General features: G+C 49.6%; 10 protein-coding genes across 10 annotated transcripts; 3 read left to right on the top strand and 7 right to left on the bottom strand.

The window, feature by feature from the left end:
- Positions 1–625: 625 nt before the first annotated feature.
- N7503_002475 (major facilitator superfamily domain-containing protein) lies at positions 626–1,861 on the top strand (the record flags this gene model as incomplete). Its single annotated transcript, XM_057062022.1, has 1 exon — positions 626–1,861. One exon carries the CDS (start codon positions 626–628, stop codon positions 1,859–1,861), a length of 1,236 nt encoding a protein of 411 aa, XP_056925984.1.
- A 270-nt stretch (positions 1,862–2,131) lies between these two features.
- On the bottom strand, positions 2,132–3,156 carry N7503_002474 (bifunctional methylenetetrahydrofolate dehydrogenase/methenyltetrahydrofolate cyclohydrolase; the record flags this gene model as incomplete). The annotated part of the gene is made up of 3 exons (XM_057062021.1): positions 2,132–2,248; positions 2,299–2,914; positions 2,972–3,156. 3 exons carry the CDS (start codon positions 3,154–3,156, stop codon positions 2,132–2,134), a joined length of 918 nt encoding a protein of 305 aa, XP_056925983.1.
- A 1,157-nt stretch (positions 3,157–4,313) lies between these two features.
- On the top strand, positions 4,314–6,425 carry N7503_002473 (FAD-NAD(P)-binding-domain-containing protein; the record flags this gene model as incomplete). Its single annotated transcript, XM_057062020.1, has 1 exon — positions 4,314–6,425. One exon carries the CDS (start codon positions 4,314–4,316, stop codon positions 6,423–6,425), a length of 2,112 nt encoding a protein of 703 aa, XP_056925982.1.
- Positions 6,426–6,937: 512 nt separating this feature from the next.
- On the bottom strand, positions 6,938–8,395 carry cox10 (protoheme IX farnesyltransferase; the record flags this gene model as incomplete). The annotated part of the gene is made up of 1 exon (XM_057062019.1): positions 6,938–8,395. The coding sequence occupies one exon, from the start codon at positions 8,393–8,395 to the stop codon at positions 6,938–6,940; it is 1,458 nt and encodes a 485-aa protein (XP_056925981.1).
- A 674-nt stretch (positions 8,396–9,069) lies between these two features.
- Positions 9,070–10,018, top strand: N7503_002471 (putative monosaccharide-P-dolichol utilization protein; the record flags this gene model as incomplete). Its single annotated transcript, XM_057062018.1, has 2 exons — positions 9,070–9,699; positions 9,761–10,018. The coding sequence occupies 2 exons, from the start codon at positions 9,070–9,072 to the stop codon at positions 10,016–10,018; spliced, it is 888 nt and encodes a 295-aa protein (XP_056925980.1).
- Positions 10,019–10,218: 200 nt separating this feature from the next.
- On the bottom strand, positions 10,219–11,022 carry med8 (RNA polymerase II mediator complex subunit MED8; the record flags this gene model as incomplete). The annotated part of the gene is made up of 2 exons (XM_057062017.1): positions 10,219–10,843; positions 10,898–11,022. The coding sequence occupies 2 exons, from the start codon at positions 11,020–11,022 to the stop codon at positions 10,219–10,221; spliced, it is 750 nt and encodes a 249-aa protein (XP_056925979.1).
- A 1,273-nt stretch (positions 11,023–12,295) lies between these two features.
- On the bottom strand, positions 12,296–13,953 carry N7503_002469 (uncharacterized protein; the record flags this gene model as incomplete). The annotated part of the gene is made up of 3 exons (XM_057062016.1): positions 13,212–13,953; positions 12,924–13,163; positions 12,296–12,864 (listed from the first exon to the last, which is right to left on the bottom strand). Exons 1-3 carry the CDS (start codon positions 13,492–13,494, stop codon positions 12,296–12,298), a joined length of 1,092 nt encoding a protein of 363 aa, XP_056925978.1. The 5' UTR covers positions 13,495–13,953.
- A 496-nt stretch (positions 13,954–14,449) lies between these two features.
- Positions 14,450–15,328, bottom strand: N7503_002468 (uncharacterized protein; the record flags this gene model as incomplete). The annotated part of the gene is made up of 1 exon (XM_057062015.1): positions 14,450–15,328. One exon carries the CDS (start codon positions 15,326–15,328, stop codon positions 14,450–14,452), a length of 879 nt encoding a protein of 292 aa, XP_056925977.1.
- A 503-nt stretch (positions 15,329–15,831) lies between these two features.
- Positions 15,832–16,065, bottom strand: N7503_002467 (uncharacterized protein; the record flags this gene model as incomplete). Its single annotated transcript, XM_057062014.1, has 1 exon — positions 15,832–16,065. The coding sequence occupies one exon, from the start codon at positions 16,063–16,065 to the stop codon at positions 15,832–15,834; it is 234 nt and encodes a 77-aa protein (XP_056925976.1).
- A 933-nt stretch (positions 16,066–16,998) lies between these two features.
- Positions 16,999–17,652, bottom strand: N7503_002466 (uncharacterized protein; the record flags this gene model as incomplete). Its single annotated transcript, XM_057062013.1, has 1 exon — positions 16,999–17,652. One exon carries the CDS (start codon positions 17,650–17,652, stop codon positions 16,999–17,001), a length of 654 nt encoding a protein of 217 aa, XP_056925975.1.
- Between the last annotated feature and the right edge of the window lie 1,358 nt (positions 17,653–19,010).

The raw sequence follows: 19,010 nt of genomic DNA, 5'->3' as shown, positions 1-19,010 counted from the left end.
TTTGGTTGCATCTGTCATATTCACTTGGCAGCTTTGTACTATAAGTGTACCATATATTTAGATACCCGGTCACAATCCCCTATCAATGTAATCATTTTTTAAACAGCGATGGTCAGTTACAACTTCACAAGATTACTAAGAGCATAAGTAAATGCCCAATCCTTCACAAATAGGAACAAGGCAATGTAGGCGCACTCAGTCAGGAAATCTGCTCGATGGTAAGTTGCGGAATTACGTACGCCCCCGAACGTTGTGGAGGCCCCTTGATCCCCGGTCCAATTCTAACGCAATCTGCTCCTTTTATTGCGCTGATCAGCCGTTGCTTGGCATTTCGACAAAAAGACGCTTGCAAGGCAAGGCTGAAAGTGCTTGAAGAATTGATTAATTTCCATTGGAGGAATATTGCGGGTCCCTGCAACTAACTGCAACCCCAAGACTGGTGTTGGAGAAAGATCTCCAAGAAGATACCAACATGATGAGTCAAAAGGGAATCCTGGTAGTTAAGTCACCAACCCAGAGCAATGCCCATAAATCAAGCCTGTCTTTCGGCTGAGGCTTCCTTTCATGTTTTTCTTGCTTCCCTCCATTCATTCTAATCCATACTTTGGCGTCCTAGGCAACCCTAATGACTGAAAAGGATACGGAGACTGGCGTGCCCGACACTCCATCACAACCATCAACAATTCCCGATCCCCCACCGCCACCAGATGGGGGCGTCCAGGCATGGACACAGGCCGTAATGGGTCACTTGGTGTGTTTTAATACCTGGGGCTACATCGCTAGCTTTGGTGTATTTCAAGCCTACTACCAATCCGAACTCGGAGTCTCGCCATCCGCCATTTCATGGGTGGGATCGGTGCAAATATTTCTCATCTTCTTCATCGGGACCTTTTCCGGCCGTGCTCTAGATGCCGGTTTCTTTTACCACGTGTATTATGCTGGGGTCTTCTTGCAGCTGCTCGGGGTCTTCATGACTTCCCTCGCCACCCGCTATTGGCAGCTTTTTCTTGCGCAGGGGATCTGCACAGGCCTTGGCAGTGGCTTGCAGTTCTGCCCAGTAATGGGACTCGTGGCCACATACTTCTCCAGCCGAAGGGTCTTTGCCCTGGCTTTTGGCTTGGTCGGAAGCGGAACCGGTGGTATGCTCTTCCCGGGTCTGGTCAAATCCCTCATATCAAGTATTGGATTTGGATGGACAGTAAGAGTACTGGGCTTTGTGATGGTGGCTACAAGCATCCCAGCGGCTCTCCTACTCCGGCCACGACTACCTCCACGTAGATCGGGCCCATTGGTTGACTGGGTCGCTTTCAAAGAACCCACCTACATCTTATTCATCATCGGGATGTTTTTCAACTTTTGGGGGCTCTATTTTGCTTTCTATTATGTCGGGGCTTTCGGGCGCAATGTCCTAGGCTTGACTTATTCCGATTCGGACACGCTCATCATCGTGACGAACGGAGCAGGTATAGTCGGACGGCTCATCCCTGCCTACCTGGCGGATCGCTATTTCGGGCCGCTCAATACAATCATTCCTCTTACCGTTGGGGCTAGCATAATGATGTTTTGTTGGGCCGCCGTCGACTCGAGCGCGGGTCTCTATGTTTTTGCTGTCTTGTATGGCATGTTTTCCAATGGTGTCCAAGGCTTATGGCCCTCCACACTTTCTAGCCTGACACCGGACCTCACCAAGACCGGAACACGTATCGGTATGGGCTTCACCATTGTCAGCTTTGCCTGCTTAACCGGTCCACCTCTTGGCGGTGCTCTTATTGCAAGGTCGCATGGTTACATCGGAGCACAGGTTTGGGGTGGTTTGTCTTTTTTCTTGGCGCCAGCATCCTCGTTGCTGCTCGGGTTTTGAAGACTGGAACAGAGATCAAGGCCAAGATCTGACTCACTTGGCATTGTGTCATCTGTGCAGGCCTGCATTGTCTTCATTGCAGGGTTGCCCGTGTAACTTTGGAAAACTATAGGGGTAAAGAAAAAACTTTATATAAGCTTTAATCTGATCTCTCTTGAATTTACAATTTAGTGAACAGGTCAACGAAATTCACTCAAAATTCGGTACGTTTTTGAAAAGGAGATTTTTTGAACTATCATTGTCCGAGGAAAGGAATGAGCAGTAAGCTGCCTAAGCTGGGAGCACCTTGGTGCACTGGAGAAGATTGTCCAATAAGGCAGCAATAGTCAAGTTCCCAACGCGGGGCACAAATTTAGAGGCCACTTCGAGGACTTCTGCATCAAAGTTCTGCATAATGAGATTAAAATACTTTCGTCACTCGCATGAGGCCCACTCACCTTGGCGGAAGCAACGTTGATGCAGATCGTCCCTCTCTGAATCCATTTCGTATCCACCTTGAACGTAGGGTGCGGAACCGCCGAGATGATCACGCCAGACTTTCTCACAACATCCTGAAGGGTCCACTCAGTTGGCGTACTCCGCACCTCGGCTGACCCACTTGTCAGACTAGCTTGGTAGATCTGGACCCCTAAAATATCAACACTATAGACACGGGCGCCTTGGCTCGCTAACAGTTGGGCGAGAGGCAGCCCGACAACATCGGATCGGTTGATGATGCAGATATCCCATCCGTTCAGCCTTTCCCCCACGGCTAGACTCCGATCATAGATACCCAGCCAATGTAAAATAGATTCCACTGCTTTCGCCGTGCATGGCACTGTAGGGGCCAAACGGGGCTGGGCTTCATCCGTTACTTCATGAGAAGAGTGGGGCCGATTGAGTCCCTCTACATCCTTTCGGGGAACAACCATGCTTTTGATCTCATCATCTCTCGTGTCTCCGAAAATCGGGTAATATACCATAATGCCGTGGACAGATGGGTTCCCATTGAGCGCCTTGATGTACGTCGCCACATTTCTGGGCGTCAAACGTACCAGGCAGAAGTCGATCCCACTAAGGTTCAACAATTTGAGATTGCAATATTCAATCATGTTTTGTTTGGTTACTCACATATTCTGACATGTTTCCCGAGTGCATTCTGCATATTGATGCGACCCAGCATCATCGCTCGCTAACAGGGCAGTGAGACAAAGACGGTTGGGAAGGCTTCGAACTGTTTGCGCAAGCTCAGCGTATATTTCTTTGGTTAAGTCTTCTGGGAAGATCGTTGTGCCGAGAGCCTGAGGAGCACGCATGATGATATCTTGAATTGATTCTGCGTAAGATTCACCTTGGATAGTTGGTATAGCGCTGTTGCCAAGTGATGAGCCTTGGTGCTAAATTAAAGAATGAGAGTTTTATTTATTCGATATGCGCGACTTGGCAAGCTATATGTAGTAATACAAACACCAGGTGATCTTCATTTTCGATGCAACGTAGGAGGGCCAAGATCTTTGAGATGAGTATTTGTCTTCCTCTTATTTGCTTGAATTAGCACATTTCAAGTTATGATGTTTCTTGGAAGTGTGGTGGAGATGTCAGATACTGCGTTCTTTTCTTTTTTACGTAAATACTTTGACCATCTTGAGAGTTATTTATGCATTGTTACGTCCTCTCATGTGTCATGGTCATTGGCATTTGGTAATTGAAACTCATCATCCTTGAGAAATTATGCTGAAAGGTGAAAATCCCTGCAGGTAGCTCTTTTTGTAGACGAAATAGTATTATTTTACTCTGGATCCGCCGCCAGACTGCATGCTCCTGAAGGATTCATGGACACGAGTGTTGTGTATTGGTGGGAAATCGTCCAGTATCAGCTTTCCTATTCTCAATTGTGATATGATCTTCATCCTCCATTGCTCACAAGGATGGCGTATTCATGAGTGACTGCATCAGCAAGTGGGTATGACTGTGCTTTTGCTCCATGTTGGGGCAATCACATCATTCATTACTCCGAATGCTTCATCCTGGCGCCTGTAGTTGACTAGATTTAGCTCACATCCTTGTATGACAATCTCTTTGCCCTCAACCTAGAAACTGCATAGCGTGAGGGGTAGTCAGCTGAAGAATTGTGTGCTGATGTTGAGATATAAAGTTGGACTTAACCAAGCCTACCTAGGTATGTTCTGAAGAAACCTTGAAAAAGATTATCAAAATATCATCCACAATGGTTCAGATTCTACCTCAATTGTTTTCCTCTTCCTCTAGTCTTCCGTCCTCTCCACCACTCAGCATTACGTTGGTGGGAAGCGGAGCAAGCGGACTCGCCGTATTTCTTCAATTGATTGAAAGAGCCAAGAATGGAGACCATATTGGAAAAGTTGTTATACTAGAAAAGGGTCAAATTCCTGGCCCTGGCTTAGCGTATTCGGATTCCTGTTCAGGAACAATCTTGAATATGCATACCGACACGATGGGGCTGTATTTTGATAAGCCTCAGCACTTTACGGAGTGGCGGACAAGCCTGAAAGAAGGCGAATTTCCCTCACGGCTGAACTATGGAGAGTATCTTCAACATACATGGGCGCAAGCAATGAGTGCAGCTGAGCAGGCTGGGTTGAACGTTTCCGTCATTCATGAGGAAGCCAAAGCAATCGAACGATTGAGCGATGGTGCTTTTTCTTTGGCCCTTTCCAACGAAACAACACTAGTGTCGCAGGCTGTCGTTCTCGCCCTTGGTAATTTTACCTCGGTGTACAACTCCCATCTGCTCAACTTACCGGGATTCTTTCCGAGCCCATGGCCTCTATCACAATTCAAATCTATTCCACCTAGCTCTTCGGTGATTATCGTTGGCTCTCGCTTGTCTGCTATTGATGCTGCAACCTACCTCTGTGATAATGGTCACAGAGGAACGATCACTTTGATGTCACGCGGTGGCCGTCTGCCTCGAGTTCAAGGAGACCAGACTACCTATTCGCGTCGGTACGTCCTGTTTGAGCTTGCTAAACAACTTGAATCGGACCCGGACGACAGCCTTCTTCAAGTCACAAGTGGTCTAATGGCTGAACTTTCACAAGCTACAAACGGGGATTGGAGCTGGATCATTGATGATTCATCTCCAGAGAAGCAACTACGACAGGACATCAAGGCTGCAATGACCAATCAAGTGCAGTGGCAAGCTGTTCTGCGAGGCACGGCTCCTGTTGTGGAGCGATATTGGAATCGACTATCCCCACGAAGCCAACAGCTATTCATGGAGAAATACCACAGCACATGGATGAGGTTCCGTCATGGAATGCCTGTGCAGAATGCACAAAAAATCGTCAGGATGCTAGAAAGTGGGCAGCTCAAGATTGTCAAAGGAGAGAGTGTCAGATGGGATGGTACGTTCAAAGCAGAGACCTCGTCTGGAATTATCGAGGCCCCGTATATCATTGAGGCAACGGGCCAAGAGTGCAGTCTCGAACGTATTCCGTCGCCGCTTCTCCGATCTGCATTGAAGAACACGCTGATTACCCCCCACCCCAGGGGTGGGATATCTGTGGATTTTGACGACTTGAGCGCTTCACCAGGGCTATACGCCATCGGATCGCTCACATGTGGTTCACATTTCTATGTGAGTGCCATCGACCGTATCGCAGCCCATGCTTCTCGGATCTCCTACAGTTTGACGCAAACCCCTTGTGCCCGGTCGTTACACGTGGCAATATTCTGTGGATCAGATCTCTTCTCGCACCTCATGATGAGCAGAATGGTCCCTCAACTTCTTGCTGCTGGTCATGTTCCGTACGTCTTTCTTCCAGAACACAAGGCTAGTCGCAGTTCGACATTGTTCGACCTCAGAGAGCTGGCATTCTTTGAAAGAGAATTACTTCAGCAGTATATTTTGCCTTACTTCAAAGATGATTTTTCGTACGGCGCAACGCATCAAACAGTGGACCAGCTTCGCGCCAAATACGGAATCCTCGTTGAAAAAGTACCCAATGTCAACAAGATGTCTTTCATAAAGACGCTTGACAAGCACCACATTAGTGTCGGGTTATCAGTGCGCTGCTATCAGCGATTCAAAACAGACATCATTCGATACTTTTCCAAGCCCCGACGCCTGTTGAATCTTCACCCCGGCGTACTGCCTGCCTACCGCGGAGTTATGACGACCGTCCGCGCCATGAAGAACAAGGAGACTTATTTCGGGTATTCGCTCCACGATATTGATGAGGACTGGGACGCCGGAGATGTGATTGACATCCGAGAGCATCCCATTGACTATTCTAAATCAATGCTAGCATTTATGGCGGATGTCTACAAAATGGGAGTGGCTGTTTCAGTAGCTGCCTTGGATAAAATCTCCAGGGGAAAAGAACTATCCAAAACCCCTCAGAAGACCGAAGCAAGTGGGTACTATACGTTCCCAACTAAGGAGGAAATGGAAGATATTAAGCAAGATGGAATTCGCTTGGTTGATTCTCAGAGCATTGTTGATATCATCGTGAATTCGTTCGCGTCGCCGAGGGACCAGGAGAAATTCCGCATATATATCGAAGCGGCTGTGCAAGATTGGTATAGACGGAACTCGGTTTGAGGGGTTTTCCTTGCCGGAGAAGGGGTGACGGAGTTATCAAGTCCAATTGTTGAATTACAAGTCATAAGTACACGAAATGCATAACCAGTGGACCCTTGATAGCAGAAATGCTGACTACATTACTCGTAATACGACGCTTAGAAGCACATTATTTGCGATCAGTCGTGGTCAAGCTCGCGGGAACGGAGAAGAAATGCACAAAAGCGCTGTAGACCAGTGATTTTTGTGTGTTGGCACGCACTCTGTTCCAGTACAGCTTCAAAAGGACACTCGATTCGGTCCAAAGCGAACTACCCAGGCAAGGTTTATAATCTTGATGATATTGGAGGTGATTCAATTGGCTCCATATGGACATGTTATACAAGAAGAAAATGGAAACAAAAAAACGCCACTCCCAACCGCTGTATAAAGCTGAACCGGATAATCCAGAAAGGAAACAAAAGAAATTGTGGAAAGGTATGTCTATACCAATATTCCAACAATGTATACCTGAAAACTGGTCATGAAGTCTCTCATGCAGTAGACAAAGCGTTGCTCCGCTTCACTGATGGGACAGAAACATCTTGTGACTTAGAACTAGTTCCAAGATCTTCCTCCTCATCTTCATAATACAGATATTCCTCGTCGTCTTCCTCTTCTGGCTGTCCAAAGATATTTCGCCAGACACCATCCCACAAGCCCTTCTTTGTGACTAGTCCACCAACAAGTAGAATAGGCAATTGCCAGATACTAGCCCAGAAGAGACCACGGGCGGTGCCCTGCGCACCTTGATGTTGCCAGAATCGATAAGCTTCACGAACGAGCCAGCAATTGGCCACAGTGCTTCCAACCAAGAAGCCGTGACCGACAACACCGACCCACCAAAGACCGATGGACATGGGGAACATCAGCACAGAATACCGCAATGCAACACGAGTATTCATAGCCGGATTAACCCAGGCAAGCATTCTGTAGCCTGCCCCCTTGTATTCGTCGCGAATGAGGTGAGACAGGGCGTTGAAATGAGGGAACTGCCAGGCAAACAAGATACCACCAAGCAACCATCCACCGATACTTTCTTCGCTAAACAGCATGTCACGCCAGGTGTCATGCCCTGTTGTAGCGACCTGGTTTTGCGCAGCAATCCAGCCCATCAGCGGTGGGATGCCACCGACAATTGCTCCGATCCACGTATTGATCACATGAATGCGTTTCAATGGCGTGTACACGAATGCATACAGGGCGATATTTGCCGCAGACAAGGCTGTTGTTGTGGGGTTTGTTCCGACGTACAGAAGACCAAGACCGATGACCGCGGTACCAATAGCAAATAGCATAGCACCACGGTGCGAGACCAGCCCGCGAACAAGTGGGCGATTCCGTGTCCGAGACATCAATGCATCATACTTCGGCTCAGCCATCATGTTCAGGGTATTGGCACTGCAGCATGAGAGGAATGTGCCCACGGTCAAGTAGATCAATGTCAAGGTTGAGGTCGAGAGCGTTGGGAGAGGGGTCATGGCCGGGTCGAGGGCAAGCAACGACGAAATGGGGTACATTCCGTATGCAGATGTTGTGGTAAGAACGACCAGGAAGGAGAGTCGAGGCTTCGTCAGAGCGAGGTATGCAGCGAATTTGCGGCGGAGGGAGGTGGTGGGGAGAGCGGCAGAGATGTTCGACAATTGCGTCGACGCATCCAGTGGAAGTGACTGCTCCGGTTGAGCGCTATTAGACTCCTCCTTCAAGCGTTTCCTCCGTCGGTGTGGCAGTTCACTTTGGGCAGATTCCGGCGCAATTGGAGTAGCTGACTCGGGCGTACTGTTCGGAGTTGCGGAGGTATTCGGGGGCTGCGAGTTGGAGGAATTGGACTGGGGATTGGCATTTGAGGATGCGATTGATGAAAGCAAGCCGCCGGTAGTATTTGAGCCATCATAAAATCTGTTAGGAGAGAAGTAGGTCTTTTGGAGGGGCGAGGTGGATTGATTCGCCATGATGCCCGTTCGCCGATTTGAGGACGTTAGGAACCCCCGAATTGTTGAGGGGGCATAGGGTCGCGATCGAACTAGACATCGCGAACACAGAACCGCCTCTTGAGGCGGTATGGGCCTCAATAGGGCGGACCGTAACAGGATCATGGCGCGTCTGTGATCCTTAACAGGTGAAGGGGAGAAAAGTGGAACGATGCGAACTTTCCCCGGCGGCGGCACGGACCAAACCCGCAATTTATTCGGCTTCAATGCCAGATCTACTCCGTACTATTCCGTGTTTACGGCATCAATATACTATTACAAGGGGCTCAAATTACTTGGGCATACGATACTTATATATTTATACTTATCGTCAGGCATGTAAAGCTTCTTTAGCAGTTCTTCAAGCAAGGGTATTAAAGACACCCTGTGGCTAGCATGTATAGAGACCAGGGTAGCCGCAACTTGAAAATTCAAAATGGTTCTATGGCTTAGCTTTGGGTATCTGCGTAATGATTGTTTATATTTTGTTTACTTACATTCACTCAGAAGCATTGACGTTGCGCCGTAAATCCTTTGTTGATATTGACGGCTTTCTGCACCGTGATTATGTCATTTTGTATCTAATCGCTGTTCGTGGGAATGTCAACACAAACATTTCTTTTCAACCACGTTGTCCTCAACCAAACACCGTCACCATGGATGTCTCCAGTCTGCAAACCACTTTGGAACCGATCTTTGTACACCTCCGACCAATCGTCGCACAGGTCCCTCAACCCATCCACGACTTGGCCATCTCGCTGATCGGCGCGGACTGCCACCATGCGCTTGTCCTCGACCTCGACCTCACCAAGGACCCCGCCTGCCTACCACTCGCAATCTCCAAAGCCCTCGGACTCGCAATCGTCGGTGCTAGCGCAGTGGTCAAGCTCCCTCAGATCCTGAAGCTGATCAACTCGCGCTCCTCCGCCGGTGTCTCCTTCATTTCGTACGCGTTGGAAACTGCCAGTCTGCTCATCACCCTCTCCTACGGTGTGCGCAACCAGTTCCCCTTCACCACATACGGCGAGTCGGCTCTTATCGCCATTCAAGATGTCGCCGTTAGCGTGCTGGTCCTGACCTTCGCCGGCCGGTCTGCCGCCGCCGCCACCTTTGTCGCTCTTATTGCTGCTAGTGTTTACGCACTGCTTTTCGATCAGACTCTTGTCGATGCGCAGACTATGTCTTACCTGCAGGCTGGTGCGGGAGCTTTGAGCATTGCTAGCAAGGTCCCTCAAATTTATACTATCTGGCAGGAGGGCGGAACTGGACAGCTGAGCGCATTCGCGGTATGTTTCGCATCGAAGTATAGCTTTTTTTTTTACGTGACTGACATTATTTTGTGCTTAGGTCTTCAATTACCTTGTCGGTTCCCTTTCCCGCATCTTCACCACTCTTCAGGAAGTCGACGACAAGTTGATTCTTTACGGATTCATGTCGGGTTTCGCATTGAACGTGATTCTCGCTGCCCAGATGGTCTACTACTGGAACAGCCCTGCGCCCAAGCAGAAGGCCCCCCGCAAGTCTGCGGACCCGATCGCCTCAGGCCAAAGCACTGCGGTGCCCAAGTCAAGCTCGAAGTCGCCCACCACACGGCGCCGCGGTTAGAAGACTTGTTTCACTTCTTATACTGCGCTTCATTTTCAAATTTCGTTGTAATTCGTTTAATAATACAATTTCGGACTTCATGCGGTCACATTCATGGAACCAACCCCGATTATAGCCCCATTCCATTCCTGTATACCTCCATCTACAAATAGACAGCAGCCCCTCGGTAGGATCACGAGTCAATGATTGCGGAGACATATCTACGGCATCCGCCCAGTAGTCATGTACCTCAAGATCTCCCCAAGAGGCACAACTGGCTCAACAGCATGCGCATGATGAACCGCAATGTCATACTCCAACCCAGATCCACCCCCAGACTTCCGATGAACCCCGATAACCTCCATCTCATCCTCACCCTCCTCATCATCGTCCTCTTCTTCATCGGAGTCCCCCTCATCATCCTCCAACTGCCTCTTTAACCCCGTAACAACACCCTGGATACCCCCCGGCCCCTCCCGCTCCTCAAGCGTGAAGTTGCCTCCCCAGTTCCGTCTCCTTGCCTCCTGGTTCGCTTCAAACGGCGCCCATTCCCACAGCTCACTGAGTTCCGCCTCGCTAAGCGGCTTGTTCTCCGCGGTCATGTTGAATACCGGTGCTTGCGTGGGATCTGTACCAGCGACACGACCGCGCGCGACCCAGTCTTCGACGCGAGGATCGAGTTTCGTGCGGAGGAGTTGCTCCAGGGTATTTGCTTGCGTGCGGCCGGGGTATTCGGGGCCTGGATAGGCGACTAGCGTTGAGAGGAGGTCGCTGTGTTCGGAGAGGTGTTTGGAGACGCTGATGAGGTTATTGGAGATGATGCTTGCTTGGGATTGGAGGGAGGACCTTGGGATTCGTTAGCTGGGTTTGGCTGGAAGGTGGGTGGTGGTTTGCGCGTACCATTGCGGGAGAGGGTCGCTTTGGTTGAGGCTTGCGATTAGGGAGCCCAGGGAGCGGGTTAGTTGAACGAGCCGTTGGCGGGATTGCTCGAGGACTTTTATCTGGTCTTGGCTGAGGGTTGACATTGTGGGGGTGAGAGGTTGTTCTGGTGGTTGGTATGAATTGAGGTTCGACGAGGTTAAGATGCTGGAAGCTTTTGGTGGGTCCACTCTGAGCTTGAACTATAGGAATCAGGCACTTTCGCCAGTCCTTTCCGGTCGGTTTCTGGTATTATTGGAGGCCTTTAATTGGTTCAGAAATATTTTTTCAATTCCTCTCTATTTTCGGAACAAGAAAAATGATATATGAAATGCCTCCCAGCCATCTCAAGAAAAGGTTGATTGGATGTACAATTGAGTGTACTGTAGATGTTTCGCCAAAGGACCCTGGGCCTCTACTCATTAAGCTAACGGCTTGAGCCTATAAGAAATGATCGTCTGAGATCTTAGTGGAGACCCAATCATATACAGAAAATCCTAGGATATGCCATGACAGCTGTGTCCATACTCACCTTATCTCATTACCCCGCCAGCGCACTCCCTATTAATAGGTCCCGTCTCTGGGACTTGTACGGAGTCACCGAGTATCTCCCCAGCAAAAAGCCCATACCTGTCTATTCTCACGGTAAACACAGGCAGCCCGAAGGATCGCTCTCGCCCAAAAATAGCCTCCCCGCATCCCCATTGGACCCTTACCCTCTCGACCTCTTGGCGGTGCGTGCTGAAACCCACCCACCAACCAATCTGACGAGGGTGTGGCGGGCCGGTAAACTGTGATATACAGATACGAGGTTGATCGGTGTGAAGAAGGTTTTGTTGAGGTTATTTTTGGGAATGTGGTGCTCTGAGAGCTGTGTTTATCTACTTTTCGAAGGTTTGTGCGAGGGAGGGCGGAAGCTTGGTTAGGAATAAATACGGCGCTCTTTCTCGCTTCTCTTCCTCTTTGTCTGGGTCACTTTGCCCTCCAAAATCTACAAAAACTTTAAGATTTACAGTGTCTCTATCTATTTACTTCGACTTGGTTTTCTGTTGGGTGTTCGTTCATGATGATTCTTTTGCATTGCGGTTCACTACCTAGTAAGGTATTCAAGGAATGTCTTTCAGTCCAGCTATCATCCATCCAAGATGTTGGGATATATTCATCGCACGCAAATCAGAAAGGAGACCAAAACGCCTTGAATGAGGGGGTCAGAGAACCCCAGAAGCCAATCATTATTTATCGCCAACAAGCATCAACATCAACATCAACATTCGCCGTGAGGATCAATGGATATCTCAGAACTATTTTGCTGACTTAGGCATCTTCAAGATGCACTGCTCACTCTTCAACCATATGCAGCACAGGTATCAACAGAGATTATTACATAGCATGCTTCTGGTCCGTGCCAAAAGCATGAGGAGCCTGCTCAGGGCCTGGATGAGGCCCGGGAACAGTGATCTCCGTAGCCTGCGGCTGGATATCCTGCTTGGGCTTGAGACCATACATCTCATGAGCCTGGCCGTATTGCTCATTGAAACCATGATGTTGCCCGTACCCAGCAGCGTGCATCTGTGCAAAAGCCTGATAGTCGGAGTACATTTGTTGCTGCTGCTGTGTCCACTCACCCTGGCCCTGCATAGGCGTGCTGATGGTGGTGTCATTATAGCGGGCATACAGATGGTCCGGGAACCGATTTTGGCGGTTGCGCTTTCTGCGGTAGCGGATGTAGAAGAAGCAACAGGTTCCGATGCCGAGGCAAATGATGATGAAGGCTAGGACAGGGAGCGCGATTACCAGGCCTAGGTTTACGTGGGAGGAGCTTGCGCTTGGGGTGGTGAGGGACATGCTTGAGGGGAGAAGAGACTCCGTGAAGATTCTCGTTGGGGAGACGGCGAATTCGTCGCCACTGGTTGTTGGGAAGTGGCAGTTATATCGGATGGACTCGAGGACTGCATTTCGAAAGTCAGGTACTTGTTTCTCATCTTTGCTGCTGACAAGGAGTACGTACAGTTTGCCAGGTAGATCTGGTTAGTTGTGAGGTTGTAGCAAAATTCGCAGGTGTTGATTACATTGTCTGCAAAGGACGCAGTATCACACCATGCACCCAAGTTGTCCGCAGTCGGGTCCTCAATCTCGAACTGCACGGCATCTTGAACCGTCCCACACGCCACTGGACATGGAGACGATACATTGGAGATACTCTCAGGGTATCCGAAAACGCAGGTCGAGAGCGCAAATCGCAGATTATCTGATCCCGTTAGCGTTGTCAAAGTCGACGGTTCACGGAGGAGCATACAGAGACCCCAGTTCACATCAGTTTCACCGGTTGTATCATCTTCATAGGTGCTTTCTAACTCGCAGGTAATGCAGTCTTTAAAGTCTTTGCCCTTTGTTGTGCTGTTGAACGCAGTGTCCACACACGAGATCTCGTCGGCCGTCGTGTTGGTGGCCGCGCCCCATTTATTACAGCTGTCCGTACATGAGGAGCCAGATGTGACCCGCAACCCCAGCACAGCTGGGGTGCTCAGCAAGACCGCGAGTGCTAATGCCGACATCTTGGACTGCCAGAGCCCAAGCATGGTGGATGGGAAGCAGAGCGGTGTTAGCTTGTTCCTTCGACCGCCAAAAAAGAAGCAGAAGGCAAGCGCCGCAATATGACGATCACGGTTTCATGGAAAAGCTGACAGGAAGCACAAGTCAGAAGATGAGCGTCTTCGGGAGGAAAAGCTTCTTTTTTCAGTGTCCGAGAGCTCTCACACCAGAGGGTGTGACGATTTAGTGGAGTGGTCCAGTCGCGAAAAGGCTGGCGACCGAGTGATTCGCCATGCAGTGTGAATTTGCCTTAGTGCTTTGGCGAAGGATGTGCCTGTCGAATCAAGCACACCCCTCGCAAGGTGACCACTCGGCGCTTAGAGCTCATCGCAGAGAGGCTGGACAGGGCCACTCATGAGATTAGTTGCAGACCAACGGTTGGTTGCTGGAGCGGGATCGACCAGTTACCCTTGTTCAAGTGGACCCGTTCGGGGCGTGACAAGTGTGATGAAGATTGAGGGGTGATTGGCGAGTGGGCGGTTGTGACTGTGACACGACCTGCAGCTGCATACTGCACGGACCGGCGGGTGTTCACCATTGCAACCCCTCATCTTTTCCAACTCTGGCCTCGAAGCTGAAAGGAAATCAAGAAATTGAGAAATGCTAAGCGCCAAGAGTCGTACACAAGTGGGGGAAATACAGGTTTACTTCGGTGGAGTTTGTGCTAAACAGTGATAATGCTGAACATCTAGCAGGAATAGCGCAATGTTCGCTTACACGGATAAAAGATCAAGAGTCAAAGGAAGTATTGCATTCGGGCAAGCACTAAACTTGGTGCCCGAGAAAGAAATTAATTTCACGTTAGGTGAGTTGCATCCTCCAAAAGATGAGAAAGATGAGATTGTCGAATAAAAGCAAATTTGGCCGCCCTCGTTAAAAACACAATTTTTCTAAATCAAATGAAAGTGGAAAGAAACAGAATAAAAAAATATTGTCCCCAGATCATCCATAAAGCTCATCGTAGGATGGTACCAACTCAGGCTGAGTAGGAGTTGGCTCAGGGTCCCGGGCCTTCGGACGAGGGACTGGCGGTCGCTTCTCTGCATGTGCAGGATGCATGGTATGGGAGGCAAATCGGGGAGTATCGGGAAGAGAAGGTGCAGAGATAGAAGAAGCCGCAGTGTAACTAGTCCTTCTAGAACTACCCGCAACAGAGGACGCTTGAGTGGTTGAGCTTTGTATACTGACTCGCCGCATGCGAGAAGTGATAGACAGCGCCGGCGATTTTGCTGCTCGATCGTATGAGCCGCATTCATCCTGGCCCACACGTGGAATATCTCCGGTCGTGTAGCCACGGCAAATAAGTTCTCGAGGGTCACCCAGAGTATCGCGTTCCTCGTCTTCTTCGTCGCAAGATTCCTCGGCTGGGTCGCAGATGCTGTCGTCGTCTCCGTCGCTCTCCCTGATGTCGTCTCGCATATCGTGCCGAGGACTATCGATCCCCAGGCCTTGAAATTGAGGCCTCATGGTTTTCTCAGGGCGACGACGAATGCTTGCATCAAAATATCCCTTTGGAAAGTTGGAACCATCGTGTATCGATTCCGTTGGGTTGTGAGTGTGGATGTGATGGGGATTGAAGTCGTTCCAGCCTTGGTTCTGTAGAGGTGGAACAGAGGGTCGCCCATAGTGTCGGTGATCATCTGGCTGGAGGCGATGAGGGGCCTCTGTAGATATAGAAGCATTGGCCACGAATCCTGACGTTTGGCTCCACTGGTTCCAAGATCCCTCGTTGGGGTAACTGATATCAGGATCACCAAAGCGGTCATGATATTCCGTTGAAAGCCTCTGCTTCTTCTTGAACCTTTTCATAAAGCGCGCCATGATTCGGGAAAGTTTTCCCATGAAAGGGAGCTCAAGTAGACAGCTCTGCTGCCTACAGAAAAAAAGGGTATACCTTATTTTCTTTAGTGGGAGGACAGATCCTTCCCCAAAGCGGCGCTCATTTCAGGGCTGGTCAGATTCCCCCCACAGAGACCGTTGAGACTTGACCCAAAGAGCGACAGACTTAAAGCCGACGTCAAGGGTTAGAAAAAGAAGATGACGAGGCAGCAGATGCGCCCGCATATGTTGGAATTATATCGTGAATGGGGGTCTCTGACGAAAAACCGACAAGCTTCCGCATGTTCTGTTGGCTTGTTTGTTGGCTTATCCAAGACAAGAGAAGATCTTCCGGATACCTCACGGCTGGTGCAAGAGGGCCAAAATCCATCCAGCCAGCGTTGAGGAAATCAGGATTGTGGCCCGACACAATGGTTCAACCCCTCTGGCGGTGGCCCCCCGGGCGCCACTTGGGAATAACGACGATGTGAATTTCAACAGTACAACTACACCTCAGGTAGTAGCGGGTGAACCACAAGCGCGAGAAATGAGTGGGTGAGAGAGGCCAACGGGCTGTAGTGAAGTGGGAATGCTTCGACGACTGCAGTATCGGGTGCAGATAGCCTTGGCTCAAGAGGGGTAGAGCGAGTAGTTGTTGTCGGCCCCCAAATTTCGTCACCCCGGTTCGTCTGATAGCTTGCACTTTGCGGCGCAGGCTGCTTGCAGGGGACGGAGAACATGATGGCGAGTCAGGACGAGGGTTGCATATAGTATGGCTGCACGTCGTCCGCCGTCATCTTGGCATGGCGCTTGTTCTGGGATCTGCACCTGCGTAGTATGCCTGGACGTCCAGAATAGGGAACAATGATCAGCCTACTGGATGCATCTGATCTTAGATTGGCCGTTTATCCTCCACCGGCTTGACCAGGGGTTGTCTAGAACAAAGGGAGATGATTAGCACCAGGGGACATCCCGCGGCCGCCTGACCACTATCACTTTCGGTCATTTTGACGGGTCACTTCTCCGAAAGGGTCTTTGGTAGGAGGAGAGCATTTTCGAGCCAGCAGGGATCAGAAGAGGGGGTGGACCCCCCTCTGAAGTTGACCAAGAAGTACTACAATGTTTCACCATGGCGCAGTCTAATCCCTGCCAGTAGAGTGGATTACCCATCCCGCATGTGGAGATGTACGCGAGACAAAAGGACGTTTGAATGCATTCACGGAGATTTCTGCAGTTGATGGGTGAAATATTGGTTCGGAGAACAACAAGGTTGATCGACCCGTCGACCACGAGCTTAGGCGCCCAAAGCTTCAGAGCTCGAAGGACCCGGATTGAGGCAAAAGAGGGGAAGTGGGAAAGTGGAAGATCGACAAGGGGCACAGACCTCGAGGCGTTTATGAGTCTCGATCTCTTCGATCATCGAAGTGGAGCAGAAAATCCAAATCCACCAAGGACGTTGTTTTCGTACTAAATCCGAGTCAATTTCAAATCATAGACAATGTCATTCATCGAAAATCTCGAAAATCAAAAATCTTATTAAAAATTGCCAAATGTAGCATAAACACCAAAGCGCCCCCAATCCTTCGTAACGGTCATATAGATAATCTTCACAGGCCGTCTCCACAGCCATGTTTTTAAAGCAAGTAAAAAGCCATGAACTCGCTTTCCATAAATCAACCGAAATTGGTAATCAGCCGCGAAAGAACGGGCTTCTGCCGACGCCGATTTCCTTGGCTATCAGGACCTGCAGGCATAGGTTCAGAACGACTTCTTTCCCGAGCCTCTGATCTAACCCGCTGCTGAAGCGAAGCGGCTGGTCGGGATGAATTAGGCATAGCAGTTTGTCGCCTTGCAGGCGCCACCGACTCACGCAGTATCCTCGGTGCGGAGTATGGGTCCGGAGCCGGGGCAGGCTGATAGATGGAGTTCCGGGCATTATGGTAGTGTGCAGCGCTCAGATTGGAAGATTGTCCGGCGTAGGGATTAGCGAGGAGATCCGAACTTGGGGTTGAATTTGGTCGGATTGCTTGGTACTTTGATGGATCGTAAGTGGGCAGTGGGGGCTGATCGCACGATGCTCGGGGGAGTGGGTATTGGTAGTAGTGGGACTGGCGGCTTAAGTCCGGAGCAAAGGATGATAGTGGACGGGGATGTGCGGAGCGGGGTCCGGTGGGCGCTTCATAGAGATCGGCTTTGTAGGCTGGTGGCACACGTAGGTATGGTTGTTGCTCTTGTTGTGCCGCTAGCTGTTTTCTCTTTGCTCTCTCCTTACGAGAGAAAAGATGCAGGAAACCGCCAGTCACTTCGGGGTTTGAGTTAGCGTGCATTATCACCTCGATGTTTTGCCCACTTTAAACTCACTTGCAAGGATCAATTCAACGCTTGCAGCGACCCACGCCAATGATAATCACCGTTGCAAAAGAGGATCCTTGGTAGCTCGTGTGACGGGGAGAATTCTATCCCAAACCCCTGGTCGAAAAAGAGAGCTAGTGACTATCACAGTGCAGAGTCACCAGTAGCTCCAGGGGAATAGTGGAATAGTAACCTGTCAACACGGGTTCCAACGTTTCCCCAAAATTAAGCAATGGGGAAGAAATTAGAATTCTAGCTCAGATATAAGATTGGCATATCACTCCTTGATATATGGTTCAATCAACCTTCTGACATCGGGACCCTGTTTCAGAAAAACTATAGAACTATTTTGAGAGTAAATTAAAGATAGAATCAACCGATAGAACTCCAAAATAGCATCCAAAGGCCCATAATTAGTCCACAATTAAGCCCAATTAAACCCAATTTGGTGACCAACGCACCACGCCAAGCCCAACCCCACTTGAGTTCATCTTGTAGTCGCAGGAGCAAAAGCGCCCCGAGTCCACAAACTCGGACTTTCATGCTCTCGTGCATAAGCGTGCATGTCCACAAATCACATTCAGGTGGTGGCGTTAACCAACACTCCGAACGCCTCCTGACTGGTTCATTGTAAGCGCTTCGACCATACAGCCAATCAAGGACCCGGTTTTAGCCAAAACCAACAACTACAAAGATACGATCGGTGATCACCGCTTGTGATCTGCGTGGCTTCTTATCCGTAGCTGAATGTGATCCGAGGCAAATTTTCCTGAGTACATGGGTAGCACGACTTTGGCAGCTGGATCGTTAACAGTCTCAAGGCAGCTATTCAGGATCCTGAACCATTGTTAGTAAATATTCAGGTCTAGAGGCGTTTTGGATCTATGCATACGCGCGGTTAAATGCCACGTCCTGCGCCGTGCAGAGGGGTTCAGCGCAACGCTCCGTTCCACACTTTTCACGGGAGATAAATAATTTAGTAAATAAAGTAATTACCTCTCCTAGCTCATGGATCTAGACCCGGGCCAATTGGGTATGGGGTCGGCCGGGAAAACGCGTATATACTTGGGCTTGAACGCAGGACAGAGATGACTATTGTAGAAAGGCGAAATCTAGGCCTAAAGCACAAACAAATATGCAGTGGTAGCGTGATCACCGCTTACAGGCGATTCATGGCAGATTGTGAACTCATCTCCATTCTTGAGTACTATCTAGAAACAAAACCGGTGGACGCCGCCAACCTAAACACCTGAATATGCCGATTCCCAACGCCGCGCAATGACTATATCAAAAATCCCACAACCCGTAGATACGTAGACAAATAAAAATAAAG

Source organism: Penicillium pulvis (assembly GCF_028828015.1).
Source record: "Penicillium pulvis strain IBT 33274 chromosome Unknown contig_12_segment0_segment0, whole genome shotgun sequence".
Taxonomy (NCBI): domain Eukaryota; kingdom Fungi; phylum Ascomycota; class Eurotiomycetes; order Eurotiales; family Aspergillaceae; genus Penicillium; species Penicillium pulvis.
Note: the sequence above shows the minus strand (reverse complement) of the source record. Positions and strands in the feature narration are given on the sequence as shown.